The sequence below is a fragment of the Heterodontus francisci genome, chromosome 29 (assembly GCF_036365525.1).
Source record: "Heterodontus francisci isolate sHetFra1 chromosome 29, sHetFra1.hap1, whole genome shotgun sequence".
Classification (NCBI taxonomy): Eukaryota; Metazoa; Chordata; class Chondrichthyes; order Heterodontiformes; family Heterodontidae; genus Heterodontus; species Heterodontus francisci.
The window spans coordinates 3,182,984-3,209,166 of NC_090399.1; the positions used below are offsets into that span (position 1 = coordinate 3,182,984).

A 26,183-nucleotide genomic window follows, 5' to 3' on the forward strand; every position below is an offset into this window, starting at 1 on the left:
CTGGATATTGTCCAGGTCTTGCTGCATTTCTACATGGACTGCTTCAGTATCTGAGGAGTCACAAATGGTGCTGGACATTGTGTAATCATCAGCGAACATCCCCACTTCTGACCTTATGATTGAAGGAAGGTCATTGATGAAGCAGCTGAAGATGGTTGGGCCGAGGACACTACCCTGAGGAACTCCTGCAGTGATGTCCTGGAGCTCAGATGATTGACCTCAAACAACCACAACCATCTTCCTTTGCGTTATGTATGACTCCAGCCAGCGGAGGGTTTTCTCCCTGATTCCCATTGACCTCAGTTTTGCTAGGACTCCTTGATGCCATAGTCTGTCAAATGCTGCCTTGATGTCAAGGGCAGTCACTCTCACCTCACCTCTTGAACCTTTGTCCATGTTTGAACCAAGGCTGCAATGAGGTCAGGAGCTGAGTGGCTCTGGCTGCACCCAAACTGAGTGTCACTGAGCAGGTTATTGTGAAGTAAGTGCCACTTCATAGCACTGTCGATGACACCTTCCATCACTTTTCTGATGATCGAGAGTAGACTGATGGGCGGTAATTGACCAGGTTGGGTTTGTCCTGCTTTTTGTTCACAGGACACTCTCTCTCTCTCTCCTCCTCTCCACTCCCCTTCACACACTCTCTCTCCCCCCCCCCCCCCCACCTCTCCCTCTCTCCACTCCCCTTCACACTCACACTCTCTCTCTCCCTCCCTCCGCTCCCCTTCACACTCTCTCTCTCTCTCTCCCTCCCACCTCTCCCTCTGTCCACTTCCCTTCACACTCACTCTCTCTCCCTCTCCCACCTCTCCATCTCTCCACTCCCCTTCACACTCCCTCTCTCTCCCTCTCCCACCTCTCCCTCTCTTTTCTCCCCTTCACAAACTCTCTCTCTCCCCCTCACCTCTCCCTCTCTCCCCTCCCCTTCAGTGTCTCTCTCTCCCCCTCCCACCTCTCCCTGCACCCCTTCACACTCTCTCTCCCCCTCCCACCTCTCCCTCTCTCCGCTCCCCTTCACTCTCTCCCTCTCCCACTCTCCGCTCCCCTTCACACTCACTCTCTCCCTCCCATCTCTCTTCTGCCCCCTTCACAAACTCTCTCTCTCCCCCTCCTACCTCTCCCTCTCTCTGCTCCCCTTCACACACACACTCTCTCTCTCTCCCCCTCCCTTCACACTCTCTCTCCCTCTCCCAACTCTCCCTCTCTCCGCTCCCCTTCACACACACACACACTCTCTCTCTCTCTCTCTCCCCCCCTCACCTCCCTCTCTCCCCTCCCCTTCACAATCTCTCTCTCCCCCCACCCTCTCTCCGCTCCCCTTCTCACACTCTCTCTCCCCTATCCCACCTCTCCCTCTCTCCGCTCCCCTTCACACTCCCTCTCTCTCGCTCTCCCACCTCTCCCTGTCTCCGCTCCCCTTCACACTCTCTCTCTCTCTCTCTCCCTCTCCCAACTCACCCTCTCTCCGCTCCCCTTCACACTCCCTCTCTCTCCCTCTCCCTTTCTCCGCTCCCCTTTACACTCTCTCTCTCTCTCTCTCTCCCACCTGTCCCTCTCTCCGCTCCCCTTCACACTCCCTCTCTCTTCCTCTCACACCTCTCCCTCTCTCCGCTCCCCTTCACACTCCCTCTCTCACCTCTCCGTCTCCGCTCCCCTTCACTCTCTCTCTCCCCTTCACATTCCCTCTCTCTCCCTCTCCCACCTCTCCCTATCTCTGCTCCCCTTCACACTCCCTCTCTCTCCCTCTCCCACCTCTCCCTCTCTCCCCTCCCCTTCACAGTGTCTCTCTCTCCCCCTCCCACCTCTCCCTCTCTCTGCACCCCTTCACACTCTCTCTCCCCCTCCCACCTCTCCCTCTCTCCGCTCCCCTTCACTCTCTCCGCTCCACTTCACTCTCTCCCTCTCCCACTCTCCGCTCCCCTTCACACTCCCTCTCTCCCTCTCCCACCTCTCCCTCTCTTCTCTCCCCTTCACAAACTCTCTCTCTCCCCCTCTCTCCCCTCCCCTTCACAGTGTCTCTCTCTCCCCCTCCCACCTCTCCCTGCACCCCTTCACACTCTCTCTCTCCCCCTCCCACCTCTCCCTCTCTCCGCTCCCCTTCACACTCCCTCTCTCTCCCTCTCCCACCTCTCCCTCTCTTCTGCCCCCTTCACACACTCTCTCTCTCCCCCTCCTACCTCTCCCTCTCTGCCTCTCTCCACTCCCCTTCACACACACTCTCTCTCTCTCCCCCTCCCTTCACACTCTCTCTCCCAACTCTCCCTCTCTCCGCTCCCCTTCACACACACACTCTCTCTCTCTCTCTCTCCCCCCCTCACCTCCCTCTCTCCCCTCCCCTTCACAGTCTCTCTCTCCCCCCACCCTCTCTCCGCTCCCCTTCTCACTCTCTCTCTCCTGCTCTCTCTCAGTCTCTCCCCCTCCTGCTTTTTCAGTCTCTCTCCCTCCTGCTCTCCATCTGTCTCCCCTTCTGCGCTCTCTTCCCACCCCCCACCTGCTCTTCTTCTGTACCTCCTGCTCTCTCTCCCTCATCTCTCTCTCTCCACCCTTCCTGCTCTCTCTCACTGTCTCTCCCCTCCTGCTCTCTCTCTCACTGTCTTTCCCCCTCCTGCTCTCTCTCCCTCACTCTCTTTCCCTCTCCTGCTCTCTCTCTCCACCCTTCCTGCTCTCTCTCACTTTCTCTCCCCCCTCCAGCCCTCTCTCACTGTCTCTCCCCATCCTGCTCTCTCACTGTGTCTCCCCCTCCTGTTCTCTCACTGTCTCTCTACCCCTCCTGCTGTCTCCCTCACTCTCTCCCTCTCCTGCTCTCCCTCTCCCCCCTCCTGCTCTTTCAGTCTCTCTCCCTCCTGCTCTTTCAGTCTCTCTCCCTCCTGCTGTCCATCTGTCTCCCCTCCTGCTCTCTCTTCCCTCCCCACCCGCTCTCTCTTTCTCCCCCCTCCTGCTCTCTCTCCCCCTTTGTGCTCTCTCTCTCTCTCTTCCCCTCCTGCTCTCTCACTCTGCCTCTGTCTTGTTCTTTCTGTCCTCTACCCCTCTCTCCTCCCCCTCCTACTCTCCCTCTCTTCAACCCCCTTGCTGTTCTCTCTCCCCTTTCTGTCTCTGCTTCCCTCTGCTCTCTCTCCCATTCCAGCTCTCTCTTCCCCTCTTACTCTCTCTCTCGCTCTCTCCCCTGCCCTGTTTTCTGTCTCTCCCCTCACATTACCGATTGCTCTTGTCCCTGCCCTCCTGATCTGCCTCTCACCCCTTCCCTCACCTGCTCTCCCCCCAGCACTCTCCCTCTCCCCTTCCAGCTTTCTCTCCCCTCCCTCTCGTTCTCTCTCTCCCCGTCCTGCTCTCTCACTTACTCCAGCCACTCCCTCCAGCTCTCTCTCTCTCTCTCTCTGTCCTGTCTCTTCTGCGTGCTCTCATTACTTTCCCGCTCTCTTCCCCTCCCTTCCTGCTCTCTATCTCCGTTCACTCCTGCACTCTCTGTTCCCTCCCCTTCACACTCTCTTTGTCTTTCTATCCCTCGCCCTGCTCTCTCTCACCGCACCCTCCCAATCTCACCCTCCAACTCTCTCTCCCCCCTCCTGCTCTTTCTTGTTCTCTGTCTCACTACCCTCTTCCCTGCTCTTGCTCTCTCTCTCTCTCTCCCCCTCACCCTCCCCATCCTGCTCTTTCTCACTCTCATACTCTCCCCCTCCTTCTCTTCCCCTCACCTTCCACTCTCTCCCCAATCCTGCTCTCTCCCTCCCTCTTCCCCCTCCCCACTCCTGCTCTCTCTCCCTCTTCCCCCATCCCACTTGCTCTCTCTCCAAATACTGCTCTCACCCTCCCCTCTTGTTCTCTCTTCCCCCCACTCTCTTTCTCCCTCTCTACCCCACTGCCCTGCTCTCTTTCTCTCTCACTTTTCCTTCACCCTCCCAAACTCTCTTATGCTTTCTCTCCCCCTCCTGCTTGCTCTCTCCTCTCACCCTCCCACTCTCTTTCCTCTTCCTGTTCTCTCTCCCCACATCCTTCCACTCTCTCTACCCCTACACTCTTGCTTTCTGCCTCTCTAACCTCTGCCCTGCTCTCTCTCTCCTCATCCTCCTACACACTCTCTCACTCAATCTCTCTCCCCTTACCCTCCCACTCTCTCTCTCCCTCACCCTCCCAATCTCTCATTCTCTCCCCCTCCTGCTATCTTTCTTCCCCCTCCCCCACTCTCTCTCCGTATCTCTTCCCCCCCCCCCCCCACCCCCACTTGCTCTCTCCCATTCCAGCTCTCTTTCTCCCCACCCCCTCACTCCGTCTCACCCTCCCATCTTGATCTCTCTTCCCCCACTCCCTTTCTGTCCCTCCTGCTCTTTCTCTCCCTCTATCCCATGCCCTGCTCTCTCTCTCTCTCTCTTCCTTCACCCTCCCACACACTCTCTCCTGCTTTCTTTCCCCCTCCTGCTCTCTCTCCTCTCACCCTCCCACTCTCTTTCCACCTCCTGCTCTCTCTCCACATCCTTCCACTCTCTGTACCCCCACACTCTCGCTTTCTGTCTCTAACCTCTGCCCTGCTCTCTTCCCTCATCTTCCATCTCTCTCTATTCCCTCACCCTCCCACTCAGTCCCCCTCCTCCTCTCTCACTCACTCTCTCCCCACACCCTCCCACTCTCTCTCCGCCTCCTGTTTTCTCTCTCTCTCTCTCTCTCCCATTCCAGCTCCCTTTCTCCCATTCCCCCTCTCACTGTCACCTCCCCTCTCTTGCTCTCTCTCCCCTCCTGTGCTCTCCACTCCCCCAATCTTTCTCTCTCCTCCCCTCACCCTCCCACTTGTTCTGGTCCCTCCATCTCCCACCTTCCCCCACTCCCTCTCAATGACCTCCTCCTGCAGCCCTATGTTACAAAGGTTTTATTTTTGTACTCAGAACTTAGAATTTTGTGTGTTTTTAAAAAACTGAGAAAAGGATTTTGCTCAGTGAAAGACAACTGTAAATAATTGGAATTCCTGCAATGTTTAGAAAGGAAGTTCATAACACGAATTGAACTTTATGGGTGCTTTGAAAGGAAGTTGAACTTGTACAAAGACAGGAAAGCCAGCAATTTCAAGGAAACCACAGAGGTCTGACGTTTTTTCAAAGCAGTTTTTTTGAACCAGCAAGAGATACTGTCTGGACATGTGACCATGTTCAGGAATTTTTTTTTTCACCTTGGATCCTTTAAAAAGTCAGTGAAGTGGACAAAGGGCAGGCCTTTGAAATGTTTGCTTTGACCTGCCTGGAGCAAGTGAGAAAAGACCCAGAAAAGTGTTACCTCTCTGTAAAGGAGACTTGCATCTCTTGAAAAGGAATCCTGCATTTGAAAGGTGGCAGATTCCTGTTGCCTTGGTTTCTGAAGAATTCCTGCATCCAGTGAGATTCCTGCTGCCACCTATGTGCTAAGAAATCCTGAAATCTGAAGAATTCTTCTACTGCTAGCCAGCTGCTTCAAACTCCAAGCAGACCTGTTGCTACACCCATGATGGAAGTCCTCTGTGATGTCTGTTGCAGTTAAATTGCCGATAACGCCTACCCATCACAAACTGTTCTTCAACCTCGCCTGGAGAGACTTTGAGTGGCATCCGACTATTCAACTCTGGGACACCTCACCATACTGAAAACATCCTAGCAGAACATGATAAACAATGATTTTTGTTATTCCTTCAATTCCTAAGAGCTGTAAACCAAAGATCCTTTACCCCAGTTTACCAGTTTCTTTTTGAATGTATATATGAGTGCATGAGGGTTAAGGAATTAAAGCATTTTTCATATATATCTCCTTAGTAGTTAAGACCTATTATTTCTTTTCTACTAAATAGTTAATGTTGTTGTTGTTTAAAGAAACCTGGTTTGGTGTGCTTTAATCCGGGGGGAAATTCAGTGTTTAATTTGGCCATTCTTCAGTAGCTGGGAAACTTTATTGATTTGATTTGATTTTTTTTTGCTTTAGAGATACAGCACTGAAACAGGCCCTTCGGCACACCGAGTCTGTGCCGCCCATTAACCACCCATTTAGACTAATCCTACACTAATCCCATATTCCTACCACATCCTCACCTGTTCCTATATTCCCCTACCACCTACCTATACTAGGGGCAATTTTATAATGGCCAATTTACCTATCAACCTGCAAGTCTTTTGGCTGTGGGAGGAAACCAGAGCACCCGGAGGAAACCCACGCAGACACAGGGAGAACTTGCAAACTCCACACAGGCAGTACCCAAAATTGAACCCGGGTCACTGGAGCTGTGAGGCTGTGGTGCTAACCACTGAGCCACTGTGCCGTCCATTGATTTGCTATGACCTGTGGACTAGTAGGAATGAATTAACAGTGTATTACTCCCACCTTGTTCGTAACACCTTCCTCTCTCCAGTCATCTCCCTGCTTGAACGTGACACTTTCATACTCTCCCTCTGACGCCTACTCATCCCACTTGCTCTCATCCTTGCCCATCCTGCTCTCTCTCCCTCAAGGCTGACACTCCAGTGCAGTACTGAGGGAGTGCTGCACTATTGGAGGTGCCTTCTTTCAGATGAGATGTTAAACCGAGGTTCTATCTGCTAGCTCAAGTGGATGCAAAATATCCCATGACACTATTTTGAAGATGAGCAGGAGAGTTCTCCCCGGTGTCCTGGACAATATTTATCCCTCAGTCAATATCACAAAATCAGATGATCAGGTCATTATCACATTGCTGTTTGTGGGATCTTGCTGTGTGCAGACTGTCTGCTGGGTTTCCTACATTACAACAGTGACTACACTTCAAAAAAAAAACTATTTCATTGGTTGTAAAGCACTTTGTGACGTCTGTTGGTCGTGAAAGGTAAGTTATTAAGGTAAGTTATCAATGCAAGTTATTCTTTTTCTCCTCTCTCTTCACTCTCTGTTCCACATTCTCTCCTCCCTGCCCCCTCACTCTCTCTCCCCTTCCCCTCACATTCTCTGCTCCCTCTGCTGTCTCCCATCCCTGCCCCCTCCCACTGTTTCTCCCCTCCTCCAACTACTTGTGCACTCTCCTCTCTCTGTTACACATTCTCTCCTATCACTGCTTCCTGAACTCTCTCTAATCCCTCACCCTAATCCCTCCCTGCCCCCTGCCAATTTGTTTCTCCCTTCTGCTGACTCTATCTCTCCCTTCCCCCTTGCATTCTCTCCTCCCTCTATGCTCTCGCCCCTCCCTGCCCCTTCCCGCTCTCTCTCCTACCTCCCAACCTGTGCTCTTCCCCTCTTTGCCCTCTCTCCCTTCCCCTCCCCCTCACTATCTTGAAGCCTCTCTCTCCTCCCCTCTCTCTGCCACACACTCTCCCCTTCCTCACATCCCCCTCACTCTCAAGCTTCCCCTGTTGCACCCTCTTTCTCTCCCCTCCCTCTCTGCCCAAACACTTCCCTCTCTCCGCCCTCCTCCTCTCTTTTCCCCTCTTGATCTGCCCCAAACACTTCCCTCTCTCTGCCCTCCTCATCTCTCTCCTTGCCTCTCGATCTGCCCCAAAAACCTGCCTCTCTCCACCCTCCTCCTCTCTCTCCTTCCCTCTCGATCTGTCCCAAACACTTCCCTCTCTCTGCCCTCCTCCGCTTTCTCCTTCCTTCTCGATCTGCCCCAAACACTTACCTCTCTCCACCCTCCTCCTCTCTTTATTCCCCTCTTGATCTGCCCCAAACACTTAACTCTCTCCGCCCTCCTCCTCTCTTTATTCCCCTCTTGATCTGCCCCAAACACTTCCCTCTCTCTGTCCTCTTCCTCTCTCTCCTCATCTCTCGATCTGCCCCAAACACTTCCCTCTCTCTGCCCTCCTCCTCTCTCTCCTCGCCTCTCGATCTGCCCCAAAAACTTCCCTCTCTCCACCCTCCTCCTCTCTCTCATTCCCTCTCGATCTGTCCCAAACACTTCCCTTTCTCTCCCCTCCTCCTCTCTCTCCTCCCCTCTTGATCTGTCCCAAACACTTCCCTCTCTCTGCCCACCTCCTCTCTCTCCTCCTCTCGATCTGCCCCAAACACTTCCATCTCTCTGCCCTCCTCCTCTCTCTCCTCCCCTCTCGATCTGCCCCAAACACTTCCCTCTCTCTGCCCTCGCGCTCTCTATCTTCCGCACCCCTTCACTCTCACAATGTTATTCAGCAGTGCTGATTGATTGGCAAGTGGACGGGTGTTGCCATGGAGAATGCAACAGAAAAAACTGTACACACAAAACGCCTCTTTCAGTGAAACAATAGAAGTGACAGCCATTCGCTGGTTCACTCCTCAGGGTAATGCCTTGACCAATCAGAGTCAAGCTGCCCGGTTTAAATTTCAAACAAAGCTTGGCAGTTCACTGTCAGTCACCAGAAACTGATGTATTCTCCATTCACCACCATCCCCTGCTGCACCCTATCTCTCCCCTCCCTCTCTGCCCAAACAGTTCCCTCTCTCTCCCCTCCCTTTCACTAACCTCCCCCTCCTGCCCCGCCCCCCCCCCCTCGCTCCGACTCTCTGGATCTACCCCAAACGCTTCCCTCTCTCCGCCCTCCTCCTCTCTCTCCTCCCCTCTCGATCTGCCCCAAACACTTCCCTCTCTCTCCCCTCGCGCTCTCTATCTTCCGCACCCCTTCACTCTCACAATGTTATTCAGCAGTGCTGATTGATTGGCAAGTGGACGGGTGTTGCCATGGAGAATGCAACAGAAAAAACTGTACACACAAAACGCCTGTTTCAGTGAAACAATAGAAGTGACAGCCATTCGCTGGTTCACTCCTCAGGGTAATGCCTTGACCAATCAGAGTCAAGCTGCCTGGTTTAAATTTCAAACAAAGCTTGGCAGTTCACTGTCAGTCACCAGAAACTGATGTATTCTCCATTCACCACCATCCCCTGCTGCACCCTATCTCTCCCCTCCCTCTCTGCCCAAACAGTTCCCTCTCTCTCCCCTCCCTTTCACTCTCAACCTCCCCCTCCTGCCCCCCCCCCCCCCAACAACTCGCTCGCTCCGACTCTCTGGATCTACCCCAAACGCTTCCCTCTCTCCGCCCTGCCCCTCACTTCCCTCCTCCTCACCCTCATGCCCAGTGTCCTCAATCCCGTGCTCCTCCTCCTCTCTAAATCACTGACTGTGTTATTTTAACTTTCCCCCAGCTCCAGCCTCTCTGACTCTGGATCTGAACACAGCGAATCCCCGGCTCATCCTGTCTGAGGACCGGACCAGTGTGAGACTCGGAGACAAACGGCAGCGGCTCCCTGACATCCCAGAGAGGTTTGATTACTTAGAATGTGTCCTGGGATCGGAGGGATTCACATCAGGGAGACATTACTGGGAGGTGGAGGTGGAGAACAAGACTGGGTGGTGGCTGGGAGTGGTCCGAGAGTCTGTGAACAGGAAAGAGGTACTTGACCCGAAACCTGAGAGCGGATACTGGACTGTGTGGCTGTTGGACAGGAGTTATTTTGCCCTCACCTCCCACTCACTGACCCCCTTCTCCCCGAGTGTGAATCCCCGGAAGATCGGGGTTTACCTGGACTATGAGGGTGGACAGGTGTCATTTTACAATGTGGACAACATGTCCCATCTCCACACTTTCACCCACACTTTCACTGAGAGAATCTTTCCCTTCTTCAGTCCGGGATGGAATTTCCGCGGGAAAAACTTCGCACCGCTGAGAATCTGCGCGTTTAAAAGTCACTGATTCCTCCCACTGCCTGTTACAATGACAGAATAAGGAGGAGGGAAGTTTGCTCGACAATGAAGTAGGAATGCTGTGTGAGAAATGACAAGATATTTTCAGTTGAATATAAACTGGGGAAAGAAGGAGGGGGAGTGAAGAAACAAATAGAAGCTGAATTGCAGAGAGGAATTGAGTGGGTAGAATGAGCTGTGAACTGCAGGAACATGGCCGTGTTTGAGATGAATCAGTGACACACCTCTGCTGACAAGCGCTGTTATTAAACTAGACAATAGAAGCAGCACTTTCTTCAAAAGCTTCATTAAACACCACAAACACAAAGAAAATGTGCTGTTTATTCTATTATCACCTTGCTCCAGCCTGGAACCTCCCTGGTCTGTGTATCTCAGTAAACACACCAAGCAGTGCTCAGCAATTCTGACACCACCTTCTGATTTACACACAGACACTGCAGACAGATGAAGCAAATACTGTTATTTCTGTGTACAGGGTGTTCAGGTATCTGGGAGTCCTCCAGTATATTCACTATTAGTATAAGTGGTTCATTAGAAAATGTACCTGTTAAGATTCTGCTACCATGTAATGCCAAAGACTATCTGTACATATATATATATATATACGTTTTGACCGAATATCTCCATGTGTGTCTCAATATCATTTTTTTTAATGATGCTCCTGTGATAAACATTTGATTACATTAAAGGCACCATATAAATCTCAGTTGTTTTGTTATACCTTTTCTATTAATCTAATGGAACACCCGCCTGTTTCAGCTGGGGTACAATACAGAATCATAAAATCAGACAACACAGAAGGAGCTCCTTCGGCCCTTCGTGCCTGTGCTGGCTCTTTGAAAGGGCTGTACAACTGGTGACATTCCCCCTGCCCTTTCTCCATAGCCCTGCAATGTTTTGAGCTTTAAATATTCCTTCAATTCCCTTTTGAATGTTTCTATTGAAACTGCTTTCACCTTCTTCTGAGGCAGTCCCTCGGGAATGAGGCTTTGGAGAGGGGAGAGAAAAGATTTAGGAGAATGGTTCCAGGGATGAGGAAGTTCATTTCTGTGGATAGATTGGAGAAGCTGGGGTTTGTTCACCTAAGAGAAGAGAGGGTTAAGAGGTGATTTGATAGATGTGTTCTAAATCATGAAGGGTTTATATGGAGTAAATAAAGAGAAACTGTTTCCAATGGCCGAAGGATTGATAATCAGATGGCACAGATTTAAGGTGATTGGAAAAAGAACAGAAGGTGACATGAGGAAAAACTCTTTATGCAGCGACTGGTTAGGATCTGGAATGCACTGCTTGATAGGGTGGTGGAGGCAGATTCAATCAGAGCCTTCAAAAGAGAACTGGATAAATACTTGAAGGAGAAAAAAATTGCAGGAACATTGGGAAAGAGCCGGGAAGTGGGACTATCTAGAGTACTCTTGGAGAGAGCTGGCACGGACTCGATGGGCCTCATGGCCTCCCTCTGTGCTGTACTATTGTAAGGTTCTATGTCAATGGGAGGGGAGAAGTGGGAAAAGGAGATTAAAAATGTGGAGATGTGAAAGGTCCATCCAACTTAAGTTCTGTGAAGTATTTCTGACATTTACCCAAGCACTGGTGAGACAACATGTAGAGTTGTGTGTCCAATAGTGGAATAAACAGACAGAAGGTCAACCAGAATATGAGCTGTGATAGGAAGCCAAGGAAACTCAATACAACGATCAAACCCGTAAAATAAGGAACAGAATTAATCAGTTAACTCCAGAGAATAAAGCAAAAAACAGAGGAAGCAAAGATCATGATTAGAAACTGAGCAAGCCACAAGCTAAACCTTGGGAATAAATACATGATGGTTGATATCCTCTAGTGATTGCCACCCAGTGAATAAAGAGTGAGGACTGAAGGCTTCAGCAGACGATTGGGTGGATTCACTGTGTAGAGCTGGGTGATGACATTCACTAAACACCCTGTTCCTACTCTCCCCTTCTGTACTATCTGGAGCATTTCCTAATGATGCTTTGTAGCTGTCAGTGTTTATATTGTTGAGCTGCTCAATCTATCCTTGTAAACCTCATCAACAATTCCACTGTTTCTCAGTAAACAAACACTGTTTCTCAGTAAACAAACCCCAGTTAACACTAGCCACCAATTTTAGCCTTTCCAAATGCTCTGACCTGCATGGGAGCAACTGGATTATTGTACAGCCGGTTTCAATCTCTGTCCTTTTCAGTTCTCAGACAGAATTATTTTTTATTCATTCATGGGATGTGGGCATCTCTGGCAAGGTCAACATTTGTTGCCCATCCCTAATTGCCCTTGAATTAAGTGGCTTGTTAGGCCTTTTTAGAGGGCAGTTAAGAGTCAACCACATTGCTGTGGGTCTGGAGTCACATGTCAGCCGACCAGGTAAGAATGGCAGATTTCCTTTCCTAAAGGACATTAGTGAACAAGATGGGTTTTTACAACAATCGACAATAGTTTCATGGTCACTATGAGACTGGCTTTTTTAAATTCCTGATTTATTAATTGAATTCAAATTTCACCATCTTCCATGGTGGGAATTGAACCCAGGTCCCAGGAGCATTAGCCTGGTCCTCTCAATTACTAGTCCAGTCACATTCCCACTACCTCACCACCTCCCTGATTAAAACCTTTGAGATGAAGCAGCAGATAGCAGGGATTTTTCTGGTGTTATAGCCGCACATCAGTTCATGAGGGGGTTACATTGTGAGTCTGGGGTCTGCCAGTATTTTTTTTAAATGGCAAACATTTTGGCCCATTAAGGAAATAAAAATTAGTTTAAGGTCCTGCAATTTGAATAAAACTTTCTAACATTTGCCAATGGTTTCAATATTAAAACAAGGATTTTTTGATTAATAATGAGATCAATATTTATCCCAGGATTTAGGGGTATCCCGGGATGTAGTGTTATCCCACGAGTCCCATAAGTCTTCCTGAGATTTAACATTGGCAAGGGTTGCTATTGTTTCTAACCTCATATTTCTGGACCCCCTTTGAGTTTTAGAGTGAGTGACACTTGGGTGAGAACATAGGGGATAGGAGCAGGAGAAGGCCATTTGACCCCTCAAGCCAGTTCCACATTCAATAAGATCATGGCTGATCTTCTACCTCAACTCCCCTATCCTCATATCCCTTAATTCCCTTAGTATCTGAAAATCTATGGATATCCGTCCTGAATATACTCAGCATTGGAGCATCCATAGCCCTCTGGGGTAGAGAATTCCAAGGATTCACAATCTTTTGCGTGAAGAAATTTCTCTTCATCTCAGTCTGAAATGGCCGACCCCTTATTCTGAGATTATGTCCCCTAGTTCTAGACTCCCCAGCCCGGGGAAACAGCCTCTCAGCAGATACCATGTCAAGCTCATGAAGAATTTTGTACATTTCAATGAGATCACCTGTCTTTCTTCAGAACTCCAGAGAATGTAGGCCCATTGTATCTCCTGGGTGCGGCAGTGTTAGACTCAGAGTTTTAATTTAGTTCAGAGATACAGCACTGAAACAGGCCCTTCGGCCCACCGAGTCTGTGCCGACCATCAACCACCCATTTATACTAATCCTACACTAATTCCATATTCCTACCACATCCCCACCTGTCCCTATATTTCCCTACCACCTACCTATACTAGGGGCAATTTATAATGGCCAATTTACCTATCAACCTGCAAGTCTTTGGCATGTGGGAGGAAACCGGAGCACCCAGAGGAAACCCACGCAGACACAGGGAGAACTTGCAAACTCCACACAGGCAGTACCCAGAATTGAACCCGGGTCGCTGGAGCTGTGAGGCTGCGGTGCTAACCACTGCGCCACTGTGCCGCCCATGTTGGGTCAAAGGTCTGAAGGGAATTAAAACAGCTGTCACTTGCTTGAGATGAGACATAGAGGGAGATTCACAACTGCACTGGTTCCAATGTTGCTTTTCTACATGTTTCTCTGTGTTCCCTGGCTGGTCCACACTCAGTTGTAAATCCGCACACCTATTCTGCTTTGACCAAGTCAAAATCAAACCGAGTCGACTGATCAAACTGGGCAAACTCTCTGTCTTTAACATCACGATGGACTCTCTTGGTCTGTCCTGGAGGGCGGAGAAGGTCTTTGACTCCTTCCTTCTGTGGTATGGAGTTCAGGGTTCTGAGGATGTGCAGAACCTCACGGTGACTGGGGACCAACCAGCCACGACCATCTCAGGCCTGAGGCCTTCCACCAAGTACACAGTCTGTCTACGGCCTCTCTCTTGGCCAAGCCAAGAAGCCACTGACCCTCATGGTGGTCACCAAAGGTACTGAGTGCACCACAAGGAATACATTGCTGGTGTGAACAAAAGGAACTGCTTTTGCCCTTCTTGTTCACCGCAGGCTTTCTTGTCTCTCAATACTGCGGGGGATGGACTGTTTCTGATTCGTAGAACAATATTACATCGAATCTTGCTGCACAGAATCAGGCCATTCGGCCCAAATGGTCCATGCTGGTGCTTATGCTCCACAAGGACCTTCTCCTACCCCTCTTCATCCAATTGAGAGGGACCTCAGCTCACAGCCAGATCCCCAAACCCACTGCAAGCGCTGCCCTGGGGAGCAATCGATGCTGAAGATTGGAGTGAGCATGCTCAGAACCTCCCCCCATCTCCAGGAGTTGCCAATTGTCATTGGGCGTATTCCTGGCGGTTCTATCACATGACCTCCTACCTGTAACCGTCCTGCCCCACCCCCTCCCCAACACTCTCCCACCATTGGTCACCAATTATTTATTCATATATAAGGAGCAAGAGGGTAACTAGAGAAAGGATTGGCCCAATCAAGGACAAAGGAGGAAAGTTATGCGTGGAGTCAGAGAAAATGGGTGAGATTCTAAACGAGTACTTTGCATCGGTATTCACCGAGGAGAGGGACATGACGGATGTTGAGGTTAGGGACAGATGTTTGATTACTCTAGGTCAAGTCGGCATAAGGAGGGAGGAACTGTTGGGTATTCTAAAAGGCATTAAGGTGGACAAGTCCCCAGGTCCGGATGGGATCTATCCCAGGTTTCTGAGGGAAGCGAGAGAGGAAATAGCTGGGGCCTTAACAGATATCTTTGCAACATCCTTAAACACGGGTGAGGTCCCGGAGGACTGGAAAATTGCTAATGTTGTCCCCTTGTTTAAGAAGGGTAGCAGGGATAATCCAGGTAATTATAGACCGGTGAGCCTGACGTCAGTGGTAGGGAAGCTGCTGGAGAAGATACTGAGGGACAGGATCTATTCCCATTTGGAAGAAAATGGGCTTATCAGTGATAGGCAACATGGTTTTGTGCAGGGAAGGTCATGTCTTACCAACTTAATAGAATTATTTGAGGAAGTGACAAAGTTGATTGATGAGGGAAGGGCTGTAGATGTCGTATACATGGACTTCAGTAAGGCGTTTGATAAGGTTCCCCATGGTAGGCTGATGGAGAAGGTGAAGGCGCATGGGGTCCAAGGTGTACCAGCTAGATGGATAAAGAACTGGCTGGGCAACAGGAGACAGAGAGTAGCAGTGGAAGGGAGTTTCTCAAAATGGAGACGTATGACCAGTGGTGTTCTACAAGGATCCATGCTGGGACCACTGTTGTTTGTGATATACATAAATGATTTGGAGGAAAGTATAGGTGGTCTGATTAGCAAGTTTGCAGATGACACTAAGATTGGTGGAGTAGCAGATAGTGAAGGGGACTGTCAGAGAATACAGCAGAATATAGATAGACTGGAGAGTTGGGCAGAGAAATGGCAGATGGAGTTCAATCAAGGCAAATGCGAGGTGATGCATTTTGGAAGATCCAATTCAAGAGTGAACTATACAATAAATGGAAAAGTCCTGGGGAAAATTGATGTCCAGAGAGATTTGGGTGTTCAGGTCCATTGTTCCCTGAAGGTGGCAACGCAGGTCAATAGAGTGGTCAAGAAGGCATACGGCATGCTTTCCTTCATCGGACGGGGTATTGAGTACAAGAGTTGGCAGGTCATGTTACAGTTGTATAGGACTTTGGTTCGGCCACATTTGGAATACTGCGTGCAGTTCTGGTCGCCACATTACCAAAAGGATGTGGATGCTTTGGAGAGAGTGCAGAGGAGGTTCACCAGGATGTTGCCTGGTATGGAGGGCGCTAGCTATGAAGAGAGGTTGAGTAGATTAGGATTATTTTCATTAGAAAGACAGAGGTTGAGGGGGGACCTGATTGAGGTGTACAAAATCATGAGAGGTATAGACAGGGTGGAGAGCAAAAAGCTTTTTCCCAGAGTGGGGGATTCAATTACAAGGAGACACGAGTTCAAAGTGAAAGGGGAAAAGTTTAGGGGGGATATGCGTGGAAAGTTCTTTACGCAGAGGGTGGTGGGTGCCTGGAACGCATTGCCAATGGAGGTGGTAGACGCGGGCACAATAGCGTCTTTTAAGATGTATCTGGACAGATACATGAATGGGCAGGAAGTAAAGAGATACAGACCCTTAGAAAATAGGCGACAGGTTTAGATAGAGGATTTGGATATGCGTAGGCTTGGAGGGCTGAAGGGTCTGTTCCTGTGCTGTAATTTTCTTTGTTCTTTCTTCAATCACACACAAACAGAACAGTTTCTGACAGTTGTCTCTTGGTGCACTCTGAAGGTGGGAGGTCATTCTCCATTTCTGGAACATGGCAGAACATCCCACCTTTTTCACTGGATTCTTTCCCAGGATAGAACTGCCTTCCCACCTCTCTCGGTGGTAGCCGGGTGACTTGTGGACAGTCCCCTGGTTCGCTGTCCATGTCTTAAGCTATTCCTTCCTTACTCTAGTTTGACAAAGCAGTGTAAAATGCTCGCTGTGAGGTGTTCTGTGGGTTGTACATGCTCTGTAAATGCATGTGGCTATTCTGCTGCTTTGACTTGTTCGGGCTGCACTCCATTTTCCTCCAAATGCAACTTAACTTACTGCAGGAATGATTTTTGTCTTTGGAACAGGGGTGTATAATGGGTGATATTGCATCTGATCTCCACAGACTTTAATTTCCATTTGCTTCAGTAGAAGTGAAAACCGGTGGAGGTCTGTAAAGGGTTCTCCAATCTGATATCACCCCCAAGTCAAAATTACCCCTCCCTCCCAGCTTTACCTGTGCAACAATTTCTGTCCATTGAAGATTCTTTAATGAACAAGGTCTGAAGAGCATGTTTCAGTCTCTGTCTTTCCACCTAACTTAGAATTTCTATCAAGTCCATTCGGAATGTCCATGCTTCTTGTGGGCCACGTGTGAGGAGCCTTGAAGGTCACATCCAAGATTTAAATCCTTGTTCCTCATAATCCCCATGTATCTCAACTTGCAAATACTGACAGGTCTAAATGTTCAGCTTAGAATGTGTCCACCAGAAGGGAAATAGCACTAAGAACAGACCTGACTAAACCACTCCGAATTCAAAAAAACTGGCATAAAGCAGCAAATAAGAAATCAAAGTACAAAGAGGATTAACTGGCCTGAGCTTTGAAGACTGGATTATCAGGGTTCAGGGGATCAGGGTGGGATGTCCCTGATGGACTTCTTTAAGACTACATCACTTTCGAATCTAAACAAGAGTTATTGCTCTACATAGTGCGCAGTGTTCAGAACATGACTTAGGGAAAAACAGTGAGGTGGGAACATTTGCATGACCTTGGAGGAACTCTAACAATCCCCACCTTTGTTGGTTGATCATGGTCCCTCGCTAATTCTGCCGTACTGGACACACTGGGATCTATGGGAGAGGAAACAAGCTATTGGCCAGTAATTTCCACTGGGCTAACCCGCTATAATCTCCCCATAAGTACACAAATCTGCATCCAACACACACCCGGCAAAGGTTACGGCAGCGGAGTGGGAACATGTTTGAGGAAATTCCTGTCCATTGTCTCAGAATTCCGGATATCTCTCTTTGGATATGAATTAAAAGCCATAGTGAAAAAGCCCTGGGGTTCCCTGGTCCAAGGAAAGACCTGAAGATTCAAAGTGAATTCCTTTGATCTTGCCTGATTCTTCCTTTAGGTTCTGAAGCCAGTACCACAATACAACCCTTGATGACTGAATGGGACATCATCAAATGTCTCTCAGCAGTTATTGCTTGGTAAAAGTTCATATCAATTTTCCCCATTTAACTTCCACAGTTCAAATCAATGTTCTTTCTTTTGGGCCTCCTTATCTCGAGAGACAATGGGTAAGCGCCTGGAGGTGGTCAGTGGTGTGTGGAGCAGCGCCTGGAGTGGCTATAAAGGCCAATTCTAAAGTGACAGGCTCTTCCACAGGTGCTGCAGAAAAATTTGTTTGTCAGGGCTGTTACACAGTTGGCTCTCCCCTTGCGCTTTTGTCTTTTTTCCTGCCAACTGCTAAGTCTCCTCAACTCGCCACACTTTAGCTCCGCCTTTATGCCTGCCCGCCAGGTCTGGCGAACGCTGGCAATTGACTCCCACGACTTGTGATCAATGTCACAGGACTTCATGTCGTGTTTGCAGACGTCTTTGAAGCGGAGACATGTACGGCCGGTGGGTCTGATACCAGTGGCGAGCTCGCTGTACAATATGTCTTTGGGGATCCTGCCATCTTCCATGCGGCTCACATGGCCAAGCCATCTCAAGCGCCGCTGACTCAGTAGTGTGTACAAGCTGGGGATGTTGGCCGCCTCGAGGACTTCTGTGTTGGAGATACGGTCCTGCCACCTGATGCCAAGTATTCTCCGGAGGCAGCGAAGATGGAATGAATTGAGACGTCGTTCTTGGCTGGCATACGTTGTCCAGGCCTCGCTGCCATAGAGCAAGGTACTGAGGACACAGGCCTGATACACTCGGACTTTTGTGTTCCGTGTCAGTGCGCCATTTTCCCACACTCTCTTGGCCAGTCTGGACATAGCAGTGGAAGCCTTTCCCATGCGCTTGTTGATTTCTGCATCTAGAGACAGGTTACTGGTGATAGTTGAGCCGAGGTAGGTGAACTCTTGAACCACTTCCAGAGCGTGGTCACCAATATTGATGGATGGAGCATTTCTGACGTCCTGCCCCATGATGTTCGTTTTCTTGAGGCTGATGGTTAGGCCAAATTCATTGCAGGCAGCCACAAACCTGTCGATGAGACTCTGCAGGCACTCTTCAGTGTGAGATGTTAAAGCAGCATCGTCAGCAAAGAGGAGCTCCCTGATGAGGACTTTGCGTACTTTGGACTTCACTCTTAGACGGGCAAGGTTGAACAACCTGCCCCCTGATCTTGTGTGGAGAAAAATTCCTTCTTCAGAAGACTTGAACGCATGTGAAAGCAGCAGGGAGAAGAAAATCCCAAAAAGTGTGGGTGCGAGAACACAGCCCTGTTTCACACCACTCAGGATAGGAAAGGGGTCTGATGAGGTGCCGCCATGTTGAATTGTGCCTTTCATATTGTAATGGAATGAGGTGATGATACTTAGTAGCTTTGGTGGACATCCAATCTTTTCTAGTCGTCTGAAGAGACCACATCTGCTGATGAGGTCAAAGGCTTTGGTGAGGTCAATGAAAGCAATGTAGAGGGGCATCTGTTGTTCGCGGCATTTTTCCTGTATCTGACGAAGGGAGAACAGCATGTCAATGGTCGATCACTCTGCACGAAAGCCACACTGTGCCTCAGGGTGGACGTGCTCAGCCAGCTTCTGGAGCCTGTTTAGAGCGACTCGAGCAAAGACTTTCCCCACTATGCTGAGCAGGGAGATTCCACGGTAGTTGTTGCAGTCAACGCGGTCACCTGTGTTTTTATAGAGGGTGATGATATTGGCATCGCGCATGTCCTGGGATACTGCTCCCTCGTCCCAGCACAGGCATAGCAGTTCATGTAGTGCTGAGAGTATAGCAGGCTTGGCACTCTTGATTATTTCAGGGGTAATGCTGTCCTTCCCAGGGGCTTTTCCGCTGGCTAGAGAATCAATGGCATCACTGAGTTCCGATTTTGTTGGCTGTATGTCCAGCTCATCCATGACTGGTAGACGCTGGGCTGCATTGAGGGCAGTCTCAGTGACAACATTCTCCCTGGAGTACAGTTCTAGATAGTGCTCAACCCAGCGGTCCATTTGTTTGCGTTGGTCAGTGATTTTGTCCCCTGATTTAGATTTGAGGGGGGCGATCTTCTTGATGGTTGGCCCAAAAGCTCTCTTAATGCCATCATACATTCCTCTGATATTTCTGGTGTCTGAGGCCAGCTGAATATGACTGCATAGGTGTTGCCAGTAGTCATTTGCGCAGCGCCTGGCTGTTCTTTGTGCAGTGCTTCTGGCTGCTTTCATTGCCACTTTAATTCGCTGGGGGCTTTCTTGTAGTTCAACAGTGCAGTGCGCTTAGCGGCTATGAAAGGTTCCAGCTCTTCATTATGAGATTGAAACCAGTCTGCATTTCTCTTCGCACGTTTGCCGTAGGTGGTCAAAGCTGACTCATAGATGGTGTCTCTGATGTGGGCCCACTTGGTCTCAGCATCCCCTGTGGGAGTGTTTTGAAGGGCTGTTACATGTGAATTTAGACATTTTTGTAACAGCTGTGGATGAGAAATTCTGCTCGTGTTGATGCGCGGGTGGCCCTTCTGCTTGGAATGATGCAACTTCTTTGGTCTGAGTCTCACCTTGCTACACACCAGGGAGTGGTCGGTGTCACAGTCTGCACTGTGGAAGCTGCACGTGATTTGAACACTGTTTAAGGAGGCTCACCTTGTGACGATGAGGTCTAGCTGGTGCCAACGACGCGATCTTGGGTGCCTCCATGAAACCTGGTGACAGGGTTTAGTGTGAAAGAACGAGTTGGTGATGCAGAGGTTATGATAGGTACACAACTCAAGCAGTCTCTGCCCGTTCCCATTCATCCTTCCAACGCCATAGCGCCCAAGGCAGGAGGGCCATGAGTCATGGTCAGCCCCAACCCTGGCATTAAAGTCCCCCAGCAGGAACAGGTGTTCGGTGTTGGGGATGCTGCTAATGATGTTATGGAGTTCCTCGTAGAACTGGTCTTTAGCTTTAGGTGGGGAGCAGAGTGTTGGAGCATCGATGCTGAGTAGGTGTACTGGACCAGAGGTGGTGAGCAGTCGGATGGACAGTATGCGTTCCGAGTCATTTGAGGGAGGCTCTATCATGCTGAGCAAGGAGTTTCTGATGGCGAAGCCCACTCCATGCTGTCTTGGTTCTACAGGATCCCTGCCCTGCCAGAAGAAGGTGTAGTCTTGCTCTGCTGGAGATCCACTCGCGGGGAGGTGTGTCTCATGAAGTGCTGCAATGTCTACATTGAGTTTACTGAGCTCGTTGTTAATGATGGCGGTCTTCCGAGAATCTTTGATTTGTGTAAGGTCTTCCGACAGGCCAGGACACATAGTTCTGACATTCCAGCTTGCAAAGCAAAGGGCTGGTACCTTCTTTCCTTTTTTCATGTTGTTTGGTGCGGTGTTGCAGTCCACCTTTCGGGCTGTGACCCTGAGCTCCAAGCACCCATTTAAGCAGATGGACTGTGGCGGGACAGAACCTTATTGACCGGGGGCTGCACGGTTTGAGGCGGGCGGTAGCTGTCCAGTGAGATGCGATGACCTCTCCCACCGACAAATGCAACCCGTGGCGCCCAATCTCTGTGCCAATTTATCTGGACTTATAACCCGTAACTGCTGCCTTCCATGCTGTTTCAGTCGCTGTGAGGCAACTATGGAGTGACCTCTCCATGGCGCATGCCTGGGTGAATGTGTGGAGGTTGAGTTGCCCAATCATCAAAACCCCCTTCTCGGCCTTTCTGGTGGGGTCGAAAGGAGTGCAGAGCATGACGTTTGGCACTGGTATGGCTGCAGGAACTGCCGGAAACATGCCAAAGGTGACACATGACCACCTACGGGGTTCCACTCCGGATTCTCTGTTAGGGTTTACTCCCTTAGCCTTGGTCTCTCCTGAGACGCCCACAAGGCAGTGGGGTTGTTAGGGCCCCTACACAGGTGTAGGATGATGCCGGTGGGAGGAGATGGTGCAAGGGGGAAGGGTGGAGGGAAGGGGGTGCGAGGGGGAGCTGGGAAGGGGGTTGTAAGGGGGTAGGGGGTGTGCAGGGGGAAGATGGTGCGAGGGGGGGCTGGGAAGGGGTTGTGAGGGGGGAGGGGGGTGATCTGAGAGAGTGGAGCTGGGAAGGGGAAGGGGTGGTGGAAAGAGGGGGAGGGGAAGGGGGGAAGGGGGAGAGGGGGTGCAGGTAATAAGCCATTTCCTCAGTTCCTACCATCGATGCCTGGAAATCTCCTCCGTGTCGTTTGGGAGGTGAGCGACATCCTCGTGCGCCGGAACCAGCATTTCCGACAGTGCGCTGCAGATGCTCTCTGAGCCATCTCCCGCGGGCGCTTTCAAGTTGCGGCTGAGGAGCCATTCGTGGATTTTTGGGTGCTCGGGGCACCTTTTCGCAAGGCTTCCCTAGGGTCCCGCTGCTCCTTCTTCTCTTCAATGGACTTACCGCACGCCGTGGCCGCGGACACTCTGGACGGTGAAGACAGCAGGATCGGAGATCAAAGTATCACCAGCTGTACTTTTCAGTTTCATCTGGACTGCGATCAATTTCGTTGAGAAAACAAAGAGCAGGTATGGCTGGGGGAGGTCAGTGGACCCAGGTAACATAAACTAGCTGTTAGCTTGTAGTTAGGGCTAAAATGAACTGACTAAAGAGCCAGGGGATTTTAAACAGTTTAAGAGGGTAGATTTGGGGGAGAAAACACTAAGAATGCGAGCAGATGGCCATGGATAGAGTTGAACAGCAAGGGAGCCTCCTAGGGAGCTTACAGCCCAGGAGCCATCTTACCTTACCTTTTTTGGTAAGTAAGGGGTGCCAACTAAAGCCAAGTAAAGTGATTAAACTGGAGAATCTTTCAGTCATAATGTCACAACTCTCCTGGGGTGTGGATAAGGTTTTTGATTCTTTTATCAGACAGTACAGAGTGCGAAGTTCTGAGGATGTGCAGAACCTCACGGTAACTGGTGACTGTCCATTGTCTCTCATCACAGGCCTGAGGCCTAGCACCGTCTACACAGTCTATGTCTATGGGATCTCTGCTGGTGTACGCACCAAGCCACTGACCACTGGAATAACCTCCAAAGGTATTAACTTTCTTTCATGATCTTTTCTTTATAAAATAACCGAAAGAATTGCTTTTTCATTCTGGAGACCCTGCTGGTTACTATGACTGTGTGCTCTGTGCATTTAGAAAGGCCCGAGTTAGAGGTTAAGCTGAGACACCTCACTCAACTGTAAGGCAAACCGACCTGTCCTCATAATTTAACTCTTTTAGCCCCTTTGACTAGGTTCTACAACATGTGGGATTGATAGTGCTAATCTGGGCTCAATCCAAGTTTACTGTCTGGTGTTTCTGGAACTCTCCGTTGAAATGGAAAACCAGTAACATCTGGGCTGCATCTGCTAGAGTGAGCAGCCCAGTGGCTAAGCTCGGGTTGTGCCTTGATGAAAGAGCTTGATCCAGTTTGTGTGAGGAACTGTCTCAGGCCTCACGTTCAGTCAGTGTGGGAATTATCTCCCCACCCAGGCTATTACAGGAATCGAAACGATTTCAATTGTGTCACTCCCGTCTCTCACTCTATTGTTTCCCGGTGTTGCTCAGCTTTGAAAACACTTTTTCCTTCACTTTTGCCTGACACTATCACACACTCGCCTCACTTTGACAAATCACAGCCACTTCCTGCCCCTCACCCAACTTTCATCATAAATTTTGAAGAAGTTGAGGAAAATAGTCAATCTTTTTCTTTCTCCATGTAGACTATTGGCCTTGTTTAGCGACCTCCCTCTGTCCTTGAAGCAGTCTTTAGGGGCCGCTGGAAGCTGAGTTCCAGTTGTTGCTGCTTCACACAAATTGTTGCTCTCCTGCGCCTCACAATGTCTCAACCTTGTCCCCGCTCCCCCACCACTGTTAGACCACCTGAGCTGGCTATGGCTGGACACACAACCTATCTGCACGGGCGCCCACTTTCAATATGGAGATCACTGTATCTCACTCATTGTGTACGCCAGCTGTTTGTGGAGCAGGAATCCTATTGTGAGCTTTGAATGATTTCTGGGGATTGTTTTGAGCATTTTGCCTGAATAGGCTGAGTTATTGACTCTCGCCGAGTTAAACCAGGGGCTGTGTCGCTGTCTCTCAATCTTTCTCGATTGTGTATGGAGTATGTGCACAGCTGAGATGTAAATATCTGTCTCCTTTACAGCACAGTTACTATCACTGTCCATCTCTCTGAGGTGATGTACATTGACCTGTTCAATGCTATGATGTGGAATGGGCGTGAAGGGGGAAGGGTTAATGCGCTATTGTGACCCAGTCACTTTTATGATAATTATAGTCCCGGGTTGCTGTTTTATTTCACTCACCTCAGACAATATATCACTTCCTTCACTCCATGGAGCGTCAGCTTCCGCCTGTGGAGCAACATTTCAGGCAGGAAGGTCACCGGGTTCCTGCAGTTCACAGCTCATTCTACCCAGTCAGTTCCTCTCTACAATTCAGCTTCTATTTGTTTCTTCATTCCCATCCTTCTTTCCTTTGCTGATCTTTCAGTTCCCAGTTCCGATACAGGGTTTATATCCGGAATGTTAACCTGTCTTCTCTCTCGGCAGCTGAGATGACCTTGTCCACTCGCTATTCTGAACCCCGGAATGTTCTGTTCATTTCCATCCCCTGGGATTTTCCATGTTTCTGATACTCTCACCTGTTGCCTTCTGATTTCACTTCTATCTGGTTCCCCTTTTACTTTTCATTTCCCTCGGGTATGATTTAATTTGCCGGGTCTCGGATGGTTTCCTTTGTCATGTCCTTCCCACTGGTGTTCAATCTCACCCTCGTTCCTCTCCCCTGCCCCTCTTTACCTTTATCTTCTCATCTGGAGTCTGTGTTTCTCTTGCTGTATTTCTGCCCGGGTTTTAATTCTCCTCTGTCTCTGCGCCCCGATGATTCTCCATGTTCTTGAGGTTTTTATTTAATTTTACAGGAGTCGCTGAAATAGTTGCCACGAGTTTGTTCCACTGCACCGATTAAACAAACAAACATCACCAACAAGACATTGTCACTCGGTTGGAGCCACCCTGACCTCAGGTGACATTTGCACCATCCGCACCACCTGTGACTGAGACCGAAGTCCTTCAGTCCAATATCCGCTCTCAGGTTTCGGGTCGATTCCGGGGTGTCAGGGAGCGGCTGCAGTTTGTTTCCGACTCTCACACTGGTCCGGTCCTCAGACAGGATGAGCCGGGGATTCACTGTGTTCAGATCCAGAATCAGAGAGGCTGGAGCTGGGGGAAGTTAAAATAACACAGTCAGTGATTGAGTTTCTTGCTGTAATTTATTCAAACACTTTCCACTCGGAGTCTGGGTTATATTCATGGAATCTGCTGCCCCTCGGGGGTTTACACACCGTGGTGGATTCACCTCTGAGCGCGTTTTGGCTCCACCTCAGCGCCGCAGCGGAAGCAGCTCCCGCAGATAAAGAACCGAGAACCAGTCCAGACAGTGGGATGTGGGGAGGCGGGAGGGGAGAGACTGTGGAGGAAGGAGAGAGACAGCGATGGAGAAAGACTGTCGTGGACAATAGAAAACATTACAGAAGGAGACCATTCGGCCCGTCGAGCCTGTGCTGTCTCTTTGAGAGTTGTTCAATTCAGTCCCACACTCCGCGTTTAGTTCTTTTCAAGTACATGTCCAATTGCCTGATGAAAATTCCAGCTCCCTTTCAGACAGTGCATTCAAGATCATAACAACCCTCTTAATGAAACAATTTCTCCTCTGATTCTTTTGCCAATTATTTTAAATCTGTGTCCTTTAGTTACAGAGCGACTTGCTGCAGTAAACAATTTCTCAATTAACTCTCTTAAATCTCCCCTTAACCTTCTCAGTTCGAAGGAGAACAATCCCAGATTCTCCAATCTCTCCACATAACTGAAGTCCCCCATCCCTGGCAGCATCCTGGTAAACCTCCTCTGTAGCCACTGCAAGGCCTTGACATCCTCACCAAAGTAAATTGGCCAGAACTGTACACAATACTCCATCTGAGTCTATTTCAAGTGTCCTTGGGTGCAGGGTGCTGCAACTCGAAATCGGTCCATCTTATACCGAGAAAACCGACGCAACGAGAACCACTTTTATCCCCTGGTTTACTAACCCAGGAAGTGCTCTGCACATGTGTGCTGGATTAAATGGAGCTGGTGGGATTCACAGCGCCAGGCCAAAAAGGCAGTGGGAAACCTACCTCAGCCATTTGGAAACACCTCTGTATAATAGTGCCCAGCAGTTAACTGTTCAGCATGGGGATTCCTGTCTGTTTAAAGAAAGGGATCCACCTCTAAGAGCTGCCGGTCAGTCAGCAGGACTGCAGCTCAGGAGTATCGACAGCGCTACCGGGAGCAGTGGCCACTGCAGGTAGTGCAGGAAGCTTTGGAACCAGGTCCAGCTCTGGAGGCCTGGACCCAAGGTAAGTGAGGCAGGTTTGGTGCAGCCAGACCGGCAGGCCCCAGTGATGTGTAGAGTGTGGGTGAGCGTTGAGGGGGGTTTGGGGAGGTGAGTTTACCAG

At 49.7% G+C, this 26,183-nt stretch overlaps 1 protein-coding gene across 1 annotated transcript in view; it reads left to right on the plus strand.

Moving 5' to 3' along the window:
• The window catches only part of LOC137346066 (zinc-binding protein A33-like), a 29,502-nt gene extending 19,223 nt beyond the window's left edge, over positions 1 to 10,279 (plus strand). The window contains exon 6 of the mRNA XM_068009350.1: positions 9,091 to 10,279. Coding sequence (XP_067865451.1) covers positions 9,091 to 9,638 — 548 coding nt within the window. The 3' untranslated portion in view covers positions 9,639 to 10,279. The remainder of the gene's footprint in view (positions 1 to 9,090) is intronic.
• Positions 10,280 to 26,183: the final 15,904 nt, after the last annotated feature.